The sequence below is a fragment of the Buteo buteo genome, chromosome 13 (genome assembly GCF_964188355.1).
Source record: "Buteo buteo chromosome 13, bButBut1.hap1.1, whole genome shotgun sequence".
NCBI classification, from domain to species: domain Eukaryota; kingdom Metazoa; phylum Chordata; class Aves; order Accipitriformes; family Accipitridae; genus Buteo; species Buteo buteo.
In genome coordinates this window covers 32410772-32425470 of record NC_134183.1, presented here as the reverse complement: position 1 = coordinate 32425470, position 14699 = coordinate 32410772, and the positions used below count along the sequence as shown (strand labels likewise).

The following is a 14699-nucleotide window of genomic DNA, read 5'->3' as shown; positions in this document are numbered from 1 at the left end:
AACAGCAAAAGAAAACTTACTGTAAAAAACAGTGCTTTCAAAGCTTGACTGATTGAATATTTGTACCTTCATAGTCATGCAAGTTCTAATAATTTATAAGAGAAAATTAAGTGCAGTGACACTATCTACTAAATTTGTACTTCTTATATCAATGTATTGATTTAGTTGCATCTTTTTCCGCTAATTTTTGTAGGTTCACCTTCAGAAGTCATTCCTTTTGAAATTTAATCCTCTAAAAGATACTGTAATGTTATCAACAGGTATAGTAATGCATCTTTTTTGCCTCACTGCGCCATTTCAGTTGATCCAGATTAACAAATGTTGAACTGAGCCATGGAAAATATTTTTCCTCTATGGAAGTGAAGCTGCAACTACAAAAAGATAATTTGAATATATACAAAGAACAAACTTTCTTGCCCTATCAATCACTACAAAGAGCGCAGACTTTTTTTACCCAGAAGAGTAGGAAAATACTCACTATGGAATTACACTGTTCAGTCAGTCGCCTGCCATAAATTCATTACTCATTCCATTCTCTTCACTGCATTGCTATAGCAGGAAAAAATATATTGCATCCTTTTACAACTTCAAATTTATATTTTGGTGCACTGTCACTGTATACTATTTGGCTACACAGCAAAAAGCAATTTTAAATACACCAGCCACTTATCCCTGAATAGGCACTACTGTTTCAAGAGATTTTAGGCACAGGCTGTGAGTATTTTGCAATTACTGGAAATGCAGTAAACACAGGTGAACACCCGTAGTCATACTCCCCCCAAACAAGGAGACAGTGATGCCATGCTGCACAGCAGAAACTCAGTCTTAGAATTATAGGGAACTTCATACATGATACACATACACAATATCAATCAAATGATACTACTTTGTTTTCTACCTCTCAGGAGAATAGAACAGAGACGCTTAATTTTTGATCCAAACACACTGAAATCAAACAGGCTTAGAATTTGAGGTACAAGTAATCAACACGTACCCCAGAGTCAAAGGTTAAATTGTGAATTGGTGAACTTTGCCCTTCATAGGTAATGGGCTATTATACTTCTTATTGCACAGGCTTACTTGGATTAGACGTCCACTTCCCACAAACATCCAGCGCCTTACTTTCAGTGAGAATATGGATTCTCTGTTAAGTGTCTTCGGAAAGCAAAACACAGTTTATCCTTGTAACATTCTAGTCAGGCTACTGGAATTAAAGATTTTATGCTTTCGGACTTACTTTTCCTCTTCCTATGACCCTTGCAAGTCAGGCACTACCTGATCTAACAACTATTAATAAAATTAAAGAGATTAAAAAAGTCAAGTCAGTTTAATTTTTATTAATGTTCTAGCCCTGCTTCTACTGAAGAAGGTACTGGCATTATAGTTCCCATGTATGATGCCCATTAAGCATCACATACTCAAAAGAAACATTTACTTACCAGCTTCTTCCTACTCTTTGCAACCAATTCAGGAAAAATCATTAGATCTCCAACTTCTATACGACATATGCTACATTTCAGGAAACTACTGTCCACTGTATTGGTCATCATCAATAAAAGACCATTGTTTCTTAATCCCTTCTCTCCCCTGCTTTGCCCAGCCACGCACACCCTTTCTCCCCCCCTAATCCACCCACTCTTTAAAGCCACCACATCAACTTTTCAAGGCTGCTTATTTGCAACAGCTCTGAATAAGCCACACAAACCAAATCTCTCGCACACTATTTCTGAAGTGAAAATTAACACAAATACAATTTAAATGGAGACAGGTCAACAATTGGGCCCAGATAAGAACTGTGTGTGTAGTCAGCAGGGGAGAAGTGTTGTTATAGAAAATGGGGGCTAAAAGCATGGAATGAGAGCCAGCTTTGTTCACAGTCAGTAGCCTAAGTGCCTATCAGTCAGCAAAAGCATTTTTAAAACAGCTGCATCAAAGCTTTCTGCAAGTTAGTCAGCATGTGACAGGCCAGCACATTACAACAGTGCCACAGCAATCTCTGCATAATAGGAGTGCTCAGAGTGACCTGAAAGGTCAGTGTTTTCAAGCATTCCAGTAATCTGTAAATTGCCTTGGCTTATCGCTTGGAAGCAACATAATTACATTGCTTGAAGAGCTAGGACAGTAAAGACAGATTTTAGGTATTATGTTTTGGTCAGCCACATACTAACCTCCACACTGTAAGTATATCCAGGAAATATGGACTAATGTACAAATAAAGGAACATTAAAACATGGAAAAATTTGCTTTTCTGATAGAGGGCAAACTATTTACTAAGTTTTGTAACACTATCTACAGTATTTTATCAAGTATAAATATCTTTGAGGGGTTTTTTTATTTCTCTAACAAGAGTTCCAAAATATTGTTTTCTATAAAACTAGTTTTAAATACATAAGTTTTTAAATACAGAAGGACTGAAACTACTGAGCAAATCAAAAGATCCTGTTGTGGAAGCTAAGAGGTAGAGCAAGCAAAATCTAGTTTCATACTAAGCATCCAGTTCCGTTTGAAAAACGGTACTTTCTGTAAGAGATAAGAGAATTTATTACTGCCAGCTACAAACATCCCAAGCAGTTTACTTGGAGCAAAGCAAGGCCAGTCACTGACTTTATTCCAAGAATTTTCTAGAAATAGAAAAGAAAAATTGGATCCCTCAGTCTATCTACCTCACAAGATTAAAAAAATAGTATTTAGTTGCCAACAGCCTCATCAGGATCGTAGCAAGATTCAAACTATTTCAACTCATTATTTGATTCATGTGCTTATCTCCTGTCATAGACCACAGCATGCAGCACAGCAACCTCATCACAAGGCTCATTGAACAGGTATCTGTATTTGCAGCTCTACATAGTTTACTTCACCCTGTCCTGTGTAGCCCTTTTGCTGCACAGAAGACGACTGTCTGCTTACTCTACAAATCTTTTTCTACTACTTCACTCTAGGTGACTTCAAGCATTCTTCATTCACACAGAAGGGAGTAAAACAAAGGACAAATACAAAACTGTAAAAATTCTCCATTTTAATTCAACCGTAGAGAAGAAGGGAAAAAGCCCATAAATTTCTCCGACTGCTTGCTTTTGTTTAAAGTGTTTTTATTATCAGTAACCAAAGGCATGTTTGATTTTTTTTTTTTAAGGGAGATAGTCAATGTAATCAGAAGTTCAGGCTAGCAAAATGCATGCTGCAGAAACATCACATTCAAGTTTAAAGACACCCCCCACCTGTTTGTATTTTAAACTAAGATGCTAGCACACTTTGAAGTACAGAACATAAATCTCACATTGTTGTCAACCAAACTAAGTTTACAGCCAAAAAGATAGTCCTAGCATTACAAATAATCCAACTGACTTAAAAGATATCGTCATAATGCTGGAAGGGGAAAAAAAAAAAGCGCAACACCACTGGTCATTCTGAAGGAGCAATGATCTCGGCAACTCTCTATCATTGGCTTCTTACTATTGTTTACACAACTTCCCAAAATAAAGAGGCATTTACCAATTGCAGATAAACCAACAAGTAAGAAAACCTTTTAAGTTAGCATTGGTTTATTTCAAATGAATCATCTCTGACTTTATACACCCTCAAAGGCAAAGAGTTATTCAAAACTAAAAATCCAAACATACGCTTAATGTATATTTCAACTTCCAACCCCCAAACTCCTCTTAACAGGCAGGACAGGCAGCTATGCAATCAGACAAAAATTATGAAATTTCATTTGCAACAACGCCATGCATTGATTACATAATCTTGTATTTCAGATAGAAAATGTAATGGGGAAAAACCCACTTGAAAAAGGACAGAATGGGTTCCTGGGAATAAATAGTGCACCAGCAGAGAAACTGCACTAACAGAGACATATTTCTGGGATCACTGACTCCCCTCTCCCAAGAGGAACTGCAGTTTGTGATTGGCTAGACAGCCACCTCCGAACTTTTATTTTCTTGGGCTGGGAACAGGGGGAACTGACATTAATTTTCAATCCTATCTGCAGCTCTTCTCAGCATGCAACAGCCCCCACCTCAGATCCTCCCCAATATCATGAGGGCAGAATCCCCAGGACATTTGAGAAAGCTGACAAATATGGACAAAGAAAAATCATATTCTTAACATTAAAAATACTGCCAGTGTTCACAGACCATTTGGGGGGGTGGGAGTGGTTGCACCTTTAGACTGCTGGGGTGGTATTCCCTCTCAGCTGGAAAAGCATACTGTGAAAGTAAGTAATTCTCAACTAGCCCCCTTCCTTAAATAGACCGTTTTAGCTGGAGAAGAGGAGAACTTTCCATAAGCCAGAACACGCAGTACAAGAATGGGTAAGCAGTAGGTGCATTTCAGCACATTTTCTTTACAGCTTCTCATTATTTCTCATCTAAGTTTGCATTCTTACAGGTTTTGAAATATATCCAGCTTGCTATGGAAGGTCTAATTATCTAGAATTCTGTATAGAATCCTAGAGTCCTTCAAACTGTCCTTTATTTGCTTTAGCATTTAGAAGAGCTTTTGTAATTTTCTTTTCCTCTCCCCACTGCCTTCAGCTCTCTTACGGAAAGCAGGAATAAGCAAATGAGCTCACGTGACAGCTACAAGAAACAATACTCCTGCAACTTGAGCAAAACATCCACATTTTTATTATGGCTCTTTCAGAGGTTCAGTCTGATACTATTATTTTTTTTTTTTTTAATGGTCATCTTTAAAAACAACGATACAGTTAGTCTTGATGAGACAATTCTGTGAGTAAGGCTTAGTCATACAACACAAGGTTTCACAATAATTATTTGGACAGTCCAGACACCTCAGCTTTTGTGCTAAGGTTTTTGTTTCTTTGCTGGGGAGGGCAGAGGCAAGAAAAAAAGAGGAAGAATAGGTAGTTGACTCAGGATTAAAGATTGTCTGCTTGCCTTTAGCTCCCTCTTTCCTTTCGTTCTCCTCTCCCTCAAACACCACCTAGTATTTTCCTCCTTGTTTTCTTTCTGCAGTTCTCTTCCTCCCATCATAGCTTTCACTTTTGGCTTAGCCAACAGAAGCTTGCACAAAAATCCAGGAAAGGTAGGCAAATACAATTACAACACAACCAAAGACAGATCTTTGGCCTCCCCCTGGTGAAAGTTCATTTGAGAAAGCAGATGCCAACCTTTCATTCAGAAGATGATGGAATTCAAACAACTCAAAGTACTGCACAGACCTAGCTATTCCAGCTTCTCCCTCTTAATTCTTAAAAGGCAATACTCTCTTGCAGTAGCTTGGAACATGTCTACTATTTATTAATTTCTGAATCCTCCTTGCTTGTAAAGACCAACTTCATCTGATGCACTCTTGGCAACTTGGCAGGAGAACACACTGATGCAGACATTTTCAGTTTCAGAGATGTCTAAGAAATACTGAGTGGCAAAGACAATATTCCGCCAAGGCACATAATATCAGAAGAACAGGAGGTGTGGGGCAACAACACACCCAACAACAACTTTGCAGTGATACAGCGCCTCTGCCATTGACATTTCATGGCCCACTTACCACCTTACAGATAAGCGATAGTTATTTTTCAGCCTAACCGGTACTACTGCACCTAGGTAATGTAAAATACAGGGGTCAGCAGCTGCAAGATGAATATAATAGACTAAATAATCAGAGTTGCATACTGACAGGGTATTCAAACAGTTTTACTGATAGATCCTCTAACTTGGAACTCAGCAGTTTCCTGGACAGCTCTAAGGAGCATTTACCATCTAACTACCAACAATAAACAAACTACAAAAAACTATGTGAGCAAGATTGGAAAAAATAAGCTGGCATACTACAGAGCGCTTCTACACCATTCTACCCAATTCAGATGAAACATGTTCTTGGTTCAAGCCATTAATACACTTTTTATAAACTTGTAGACCTTTCTTGTATTCCCTAGCTAAAGGCTCCCTGTTTTAGGAGCATTAATCCAGTCTACACTATCCATAGGGGGCAAAACCCAAACAAAATGCAAGTCCATTTAGTTCTCTCATATGAGATTACCCTCCAGGAATTTCCATTCCTACACAGCTGGGTTATTAACAGAGGACTTTATCCTGGATGCGGTGGCAAATCACTTTCCACAACTTAATTCCAATTTTGAAGGAAACACAAGTTCTTTTGTCAGAAAGCCATGCCTTCAAGATCTTAATACCCACTGGAAATATTATTTTAGGGAGTCCAGATTTACAGGAAAAGCCTGTACCTTTTCTACATAACACTATGCTGGAAAACTACTTCACGTGGAGGCATTTATGGGCAAAGGAGTATTTTTCCGAATAACATGTAGGAACAATGCTGGGTCACGTGAGATATTTAAACAAGCATCCTGTGCTGAGACGGTTAACATGATCTGGCCTTCACCCAGATTTAATTGTGGGGGAGCCAGTCATCTAAAATGAACATGAATTACACATTTATTATGAGTCTTGGAATTTGTTCAGATAAACAATACTTGGCGTGTTTAGCCCCAGGTACTATCCTGATCCTGTATTAGTTACAACTGACTAATTATTTGATACCGCATTGTCAAGTAGCACCTTTTAAAGTTACTTTTCCTAGACTTTTACAGTTACAGTAATTCCAATTGTTACTTTCTACTAGAAACAACGAATCTTCAGATGGCATAATTTAAGCCCATTATATTTTCAATGAAGCTGAAAGCAACTGTGTAAATACTTCCCTCTTGCCTTTTTTATTTATTAAGACTTGTAAATTTGGGGTTTTTTTAAAAATCATTTTATAGCAACGTGTGCCAGGTCAGTCCTTTCGCAAACTCATGTCACCACTGCTCATAATTTAAGTAATACAAAAACTGACATCATTGTTCAAATTCCACAATCTGTCCTGTTTCATTACGCTACTACTTCTAGTTATAATTTAACGTTATTATTTCCTTTTAATTAACTCTATTTAAAAAATTGAGCAGTGTCTCTTCAGCCACAAGTTACTTGTTCATGATTTTTTTATTATCCAACTTCATAATTAATATAACCAAGTCATTAATGCTGCAGCAATAGCGACACTGTTGTAGCAGTTGTGGTCTAAAGAAAGATAATCAACAAGATTTATAGGAAAGGGCAACGGTTGTTCTTCCAGCCACACCAACTCTTCTTAAAGAGCTAGGTCCAAAAGCTTGACCATATGCTCTGAAATGTATTAACAAGTCTAAAAGACACTATCTCTTTCTCTATGCATCTTGCTTATTCTATGTCCCATCTGGACACATCATAAGAAACAGTCACCAGCCTACAGTGTAAATAGCTTAAACAGGGCCATTTAATATTTGCAAGAAAAATTTAAGGCTGGACACATAAATGGGGGCCATCTGTCAAAACGACTGCTGACCCAATGGGGTAGAGGGGTAGACATTGTTACTGGACCCCATTCAAACTGGGTAAGAAACAGCCTGTACAATCCCAAAGGATCATGAGTTGAAAACTAATTACTGCCTGGTTTAGGAGGGGTGGGGGGAATATTTTGTAATGAAGTTTCTAAGAAAGAACTCAAATGTAAAAAGCAGTAGTGAGGAAGACAGAAGACAGCTCTTCAGTGCAGTACTTACTGGGAAAAGGCTTGGAACTACAAATCAAAGAAACTGCCTACTTTTGCTCAATTTCTATTTTTAGCATATCAGTACTTTGCATATGTGGGGGTGGGGAGACTAAAACAGTATCAAAGCAGTACCAAGTTCTGTTATTGCTTCCTCTGCTATGAAAAACTAACAAAACACCTTATGATGAGTTATGCAGACCAAAAAGCGTCATAGTCCGCTTGCCCACATCTCATAAGAACATGAACTTCTCCAACTCAACATTCCCTACTGCTATCGTCTTACTGAATTTAGGCTGCCCTCCCCCACCACAAAAGGGTAGAACATCTGTTTATAATGGATTAGGAAACGAGAATCCTATTAGAGATTACCAAATACCCTTGAGAAAATAAATACTATTTTAACATAAAGCCAATATTTAAATTTTGAGCACCTACAACATATTTGATTTTTCCAAGTGCCTAAATAAATCCTGATGTGCAAAGGCAGGAAACAACTCTAAAGAGCTACTGAAGATTCTACAGAGTTAGGAACAGCAAATGTGAGCAAAGTGTCCAGTCCTGCACACACTAGGGCAGTTCTCCAACCCTGCAGTAGCCCATCTACATAGCTCAAACAGTCCACAGGGCTTGTGGCTTAAGGAATTATCTAAGGATATACCACAGCAGGAAAATCTCATGGATAACCAAGCAGATACCATTGTCCTTGGACCTGTGGCCTCAGCTGCGCTTGTTACTCTGCAGGGTCCAAGGGACCCACGCTGGACCTTACAGCATTCAGATGAACATGTTCCTCCGTCTTCTCGGATCCTTCACTGAAGCACATCACAGCCCCTCAAAACAAGGGCAAGCCTACTATTTATGAGGTTAGAGCACATATTTAAATAATCTGTCCCTAAAATAGCATGATTGTAAGACAAGACAATGTTTTCATTTCAGGACTTTTTGGAGTCAGCATAAATACACTGCACAGAATCATGGAATTCATTTTAAGACTCCCCTACGGCTGTTTGCTTAATCAGTACATTCAGCGAAGAAGTCATTAGCAATGTATTTGCCTGAGAAAACACTGAGCATAGTTTCATATTAATTTTTGTTGCATTTATACTATGATAACCAGGAAAAATTGGGGGATATAAATGACCAATGTGTTCCTTAACCAGAGGGTAGTTTGCTGTACAGATTACGCAACTTCAGACATCCTATAAACTTAACAATAAGCATTTGCTTCAAACACTATCCCTTACCTCAAGTAGACACTTAGACTTTGACACAAAGTTAATAAAGCAAACATTGGGACTATTAATTTTGACACAGACACAAATACAGCTTTACTCTCCCCATGCTGCAACTGTAATCTGATTTCGATATACATAAGACATCACCTTTCCTCTAGTTACAGAGGATAGGAGAACAAAACAGAAGAAAGGATCCTATTTCATACTGCAAGCTTGTTGGCATGACCTGCAACAAAATGGGTGAACAGTTGGGTCCTTGGTCAGAACTTCACTGACTTTGATACAAAGTTTTTGGATGAGTGCTTTGACCTGCCACAGACAACTCTTCCGCATAGCATTTCAAGTAACGAAACCAAAGTATTTAGCACAATTCACAGCTTGAATAGTTCACTAGGTACAGGTCTGTTTTCAACTCAGTATCTTATGCTGAGGACTTTTTAATCAAGTATTTTCATGAGTCCTTATACTGTAAAGTTTTGACCACGACAGTACACTGTACTCTTCACTTCAAGCACCAATTCAAAATATGTTTTGATCCTTTTTTTTTAGGCAGAAGCCCAATATGTATTCTCATAGCTTTTAAGTAGTAGTACAACATGTACGTTAAAATACCTATGACATCCAATAACCCATTTCTAGATGGTTTCCTTGAAACAAAGATTAGCTAGCTGGTCACTGATAAGGTCTTCCTGATTTTCCACTCCATAAAGGTGGAACCAGCTCCCAGGCACCATCAGATTTCAAGTTCTGTTTACATTACAGTAATCTTTGTGCTGCATGTTGAATGAGAAGCAAACACCAGAATACACTTCATAATGACCTACAGAGTGTGGAGCTCATGGCTGTTCTCACATTACAATAAAATTCACACTGAAAAATACACCTGAACTATCATTTGATAGCTGAAGTTGCCTATAGTCGTAACTGGAACAGTCAAAGAATTTAAGAAAATTCAAATCCAAAATATAAGTTACATAGATATTTCTTTTTTGAAAACAAAACATTAAAATAAGTATTTCCTAGAGTCCAAATAAAACTTACAGGACACTATCAAAATTAAATGCAGTCATTTTACAGGATCTTTTTTTCTAAGTAGAAGGTAGGTTCTGATGTTAAACCAAATCTTCAGCTTATTTCCACACTTGGTGTTATTTCCCCATATGCATTTTCTATGTACTTATTTCTTCTTTGTTGTTATAGTTGAAGAATCTCACCAGCAACCTGAGAATTGATCGAACGTTACAGCATTCATACAGACTTAAAACGGAAAACCAAAATACTGTTCCAAACTTCGTGCTCTCATAGATTACAGCACATTAAAAAAAACACTGCAAAAGCTTGCGCATATATCCTCTACAGGAAACAAATACATTGTGTGTTTGTCTCGAAGTAGGATTTGGGGTAGAACGCTAACCCACATTTATGAAAACTATAGGTCAATCCCTCTAGCAGAGGAAACCAAAGAGTACTTGCAATCAGCAAGTCTTGAACTGTTAACGTGATCAAGTTCTCAACTTCTGATTGAAGTGGTAGATAATACAATACATGCCTGGAGCTAGGAAGACAGAACAACCAAAATCCAGTTAATTACAGGACTGAGGTGAAAGACTGGGAAATATTCTTTGTGCACGTATTTAAAACTAGAACAAAGTCTCAAGACCTCAGGTTCGGCATTCAAAAAGGCTGTAGGATTCAGGAAGTCCTGTCCCCACATTTACTACTTAAAAGCATTTGTATTTTTTTTAACCAATGTGGACTATATTTGAACTCAGCTTAAAGGTGGAAAGCCTTACAGCTCATTACCAATACCCTGACACACTCATTCCCACAGCATTGATTAGTATTGTTCAAAAAGACATCAGAAGAGATTAGGCCCCTTACGTTTTGTAATCACAGCCACCACTAGATTAGACCACAAGCAACATTTCATTTCTCTCACTGTTTCCTACTGCATACTACCAACAGCTACAGCAAGCATTTAAAACCTTAATAAAAACACATTCTTTTACAGTATAGCAGGGATAAAGTTAAGAAACTGAAACTCAAGGGCAGTGGAAGGTAGCATAAACAACGTTGATAATAGGGCATAACACAATCAATCACACCAGCCAAGATTCCCACATGTACAAATAAGAACTATTCAGCTAATCAAAAAATTTTTTTTTGTTCTCTTGTGGTCAAGTGTGCCAAGATAAATGTGGACACGGACACAAGGCCCACAAGGCTAAAAGGTACATTAAGTAACAATTAAGAGAAAACCATTCACAGAGGTTTTTTAAATGTATTACAACCGCAAAAATGAGAAACCAGATACCATGTCCGACGGGGTGATGAAGGAAACAAGATCTGAAACTTGAACACAGAAGTCCTCCAATATTCTAGTATTTCTAAAATATTTATAATCCCCCCACCTACAACTATTAAAACTATATGCACAGTAGCCTAGGAACTAATGGCTGAAGTAGAAGTAACGCTACCCATCTATTGAAAGCATTTCTGTTTTGACAAGGAAATTCGTATGAACTGTATGCATAAGATTCTAAAGACAATTCTGTGATCAAGATCAAAAAGGTAAGAAATAACTTTGATAAAAGACTATTACAGACTGTAAGAACTTACACTAAAGTTACAGGACTCAGTAATTTTTTTTTTTCCCTGAGAAAGAGATACGCTATTTCAAATACATGATTTCTATAAAATCTGAAAGTGTACCAGTGAAGAGTTAATCCCGAGGGAGACTATATTTTGCAACATTCTTAATTTAACATACCTTTCAGTATAATTAATTTGGGTGATATTGTATACATCCTCAAAGGGCCAATTTAATATGACCACGATCTGGAAGAAGTTTCAAATAACTCCTATGGTAACATACAACTTCCAATTTTACACCAGTCGGCACCCCAGTCTACAGTCAAAATAAATAAAGCTTCAGTATTTAAAAAAATAAAATTCCTTTTTAAGACAGTGCCTGCACTTGTGGAAGGCAGTATTTTTCCACAGCCTCACAAAATAGCTGTATTTTAGGAGAGTATTTTGAAATGTTAGTGGGAACCTTGCACCCTGATTTTATACAAGAGAAAATCTGCAAAATTTGAGCTGATGCAATTTCTCACAATTCCTCATGTGGCAGGATTCTAACACAACACTATTCTTTTTGGGAGCAAAGACAACATTTATCCTTCAGGACCTGTTTGTTGTTAATATAAATGCATCTGAACAGGGTGGGGAAAACATACGCTTTATCTGTCTCTGTAGCTGGGCAATATCACCTGTTTGAAATATCACCCAAAATAAATTACTTCCACAATCGTATGCATTTATTGTTGAAACACATGCACATAAGTTAAAATGTAATAAAAGATCTCTGAAAGCATACTTAGAAAGGGGCATGCAACTCAGTAGATGGACAATGGCATTTAAGTTTTTTAAATTGCACTCTGGAAACTCAAGTTGCCTCGAATATACCCTGAAAGTAAAATTAAGACTTCGGAGTCGATAAAATCACCACAGCTAACAACACCTAACAACTAGTAAGTTTACCAGTATGTCAGTATTTTAAGTACTGCGATAAGGTGTGTATTTTGCTTCAGCCTGCAGAATATCACTTCTGAGTAAGTACATACCAGCAAGTGACATCAGACCGAAACCACATAGTTTCACTCGCGAGCAAACACCACTAAGCCACGCTACAGCAACACCAGCTAACACACGATGGGAACTTGCCACGCTGATGCCAAGGCAGCTGCCTACTCAGGAGTCACAGCTAAAAATTAGTTGGAAATTTAAATTCGAACTAGTTTCAAAGCAAGCCTTTAATTTTGCACGAAGGAAAAATAACCTGTTGAGCGTTCCTAACTCCACCTCTTTCCCTGGGGGACGTTCAGCATTACTCACCGCCGCGGCAGTCCTAGGGGAGGTCAGAGTACACACCCCACAACGTGCACCTGCACCATAAACACCTACGGATCAGGTGGAGGACCGGCACAAGTTTCTGAGGGATTACTGCCGCCCCAAATCTGTTTACCGTATGTCAGCAACAATCATCCCCGACTGATTCAGCGGCTACAGAAAAATCCTGCAGTACTGGACCCTCCCGGTTAAACCTTTCCTAATTGCTACCCGACTCCTCAGCCTGGAACAAAAGGGCACGGCCTGCCCCAGCGCGCAGGCAGCGCCCGCCCAACCGCCTCTGCCCCGCAGCCGGCGAGAGCAAGCTCCGGCCGCCACCGGGGGCTTCTCCCGGGGGGGCCGGGTAGGGCCCGGCTCGTGGGAGCGCGCCCGGGGTCGGCGCGGAGGCGGACGCGGACCCGGACCCGTCCCGCCTCCGGGGCCCGGCGCCCGCGGCGCTCCCCGCCCGCCAGCCGGGTGGTGCCGCCGCACGTCCAACAGGTAGGCGGGCGGGCGGGGAGCGCCGCAGCGACCCCAGGCCGGGGCGGAGGGGGGCGGCGGGGTGGGCTGCGGGCCACCTGCGCGCTCGCTCGGCGCGGCCGGCAGGCGGGAGGCTCGCCGGGCGCCCAGGGAAGGCGGCTGGGAGGCCCCGGCCCGGCCCGGCCCGCCTCGCCCACCCCCCCTCAGGCCGAGCGGCCCCCGCGCTGCCTGCGCGCCCGGGGCGGGCGAGGGAAGCGGCGGGCGCCGGGACGCAGGCTCGCCGGCGCGGCAAGCGGCTGCAAGACGGCGCCGCCGCCGAAACCGCGCCGAGGGGACGGCGGGGATTAGAGCGGGGAGGGAGCGGCGCCGCCGCCCCGGGGCCGAGCCTTACCTTAGTGGAAGCCGCCGCGGCCCTGGCAGACATTTTGTTTCCTTCTCTCCCCCGGAGTCGGGCGAGCGCGTACGCGCCTGCAACTACTCAGGCCGGGGGAGAGAAACTCCCCGCCGCCGCCGCCCGCGCCTCACGCAGCTGCCCGAATAAACATCCCAGGGCGCGGGGGGGAGGAGGAAGAGGAGGGCGGCGGGGAAGGGGCGGGGACGGGGGGAGGAGGGAGGGAGGAAGAAAGAAAGAGGAAGGGGAGCGGAGGCTCAAGTTTGGTAAAAGTCCGGTCTCCCTCCGGCGGCCAGCGGCGCCTAGCACCGCGCCGCCGGGGGCCGGGACCGGCCGGGACCCGCCGAGCCCGCCCGCGGTGCCGCCGCCGGGGCGTGGAAGGCGGGAGCGGCCCCCCCTGCCCGCCGCCCGTCCGTCCCCTCAGCGGCCGCGCCGCGCGCCTCCCCTTCGCCCGGCCGCCGCGTGCCTTTCCCCCCGCGCAGCCACTGACATGTCTGACTGCCGGCACGGCCCATCCCGCCCGCAGGAGAGGGGGGAGTAGGGGGGAAGCCCCGCCCCGCCGCCACCCCCCCCCCAGCGCCGCCGGTCCCGGGCCCCGCGAACGGCGGCGGAGCGGCTGCGGCGGAGCGGCCGCCCCCCGCCCCGCCGCCCTCACCGCACGGCGCGGGGGCGTCCGCGGGCCTCGCCCGCCGCCGGGCTCCCCCGCGCGATGGTCGGGGCGGCGGGCACCGGCGGCGGGGGCCGAGCGGCAGCCGGCCCACCGCAGCCTATGGGAGCGCGGGGGCCGGTTTGAAACGCGGGGAGCGGAGCGGAGCGGGCCGGCGCCCGCCAACAGCCCGGCAGCGCCGAGCGGCGGGGCACCCGCTGGTGGGAGGCGGCCGGTGCCCTCGTCCGTCCCTTTGCAGGCGCCGGGGCGGCTCCGCCGGGAACGGCTGAGCAGGGCTTATCTTCCCGCTCTCCTCTGCGCTGGGCCCTGCCGACGCGGCGGGCGGGCGGACGGACGAATTCTCGCAGCCCTGTAACGGACGGCAGAACTGGGATGTCCATCAGTGAGGGCTCGAACCTGCTTTCGTGTTTGTCTATTGTTTGAAGCGGCGGGACATTAGTTTTCAAGTTCCTAATTGTACATTTTGTTCTTGAGATAAAAGCAA

The 14699-nt window shown here is 42.8% G+C and overlaps 1 protein-coding gene across 7 annotated transcripts in view; it reads right to left on the bottom strand.

The window, feature by feature from the left end:
- The window catches only part of TJP1 (tight junction protein 1), a 166848-nt gene that overhangs the window by 61461 nt on the left and 90688 nt on the right, over positions 1 to 14699 (bottom strand). The window contains exon 1 of one of the 7 annotated variants that reach the window (XM_075045432.1): positions 13549 to 14057. The exons of the other annotated variants lie outside the window; for them this stretch is intronic. Coding sequence (XP_074901533.1) covers positions 13549 to 13581 — 33 coding nt within the window. The 5' untranslated portion in view covers positions 13582 to 14057. Of the gene's footprint in view, positions 1 to 13548; positions 14058 to 14699 lie in introns of those variants that run through there. 7 annotated transcript variants of the gene reach the window in all.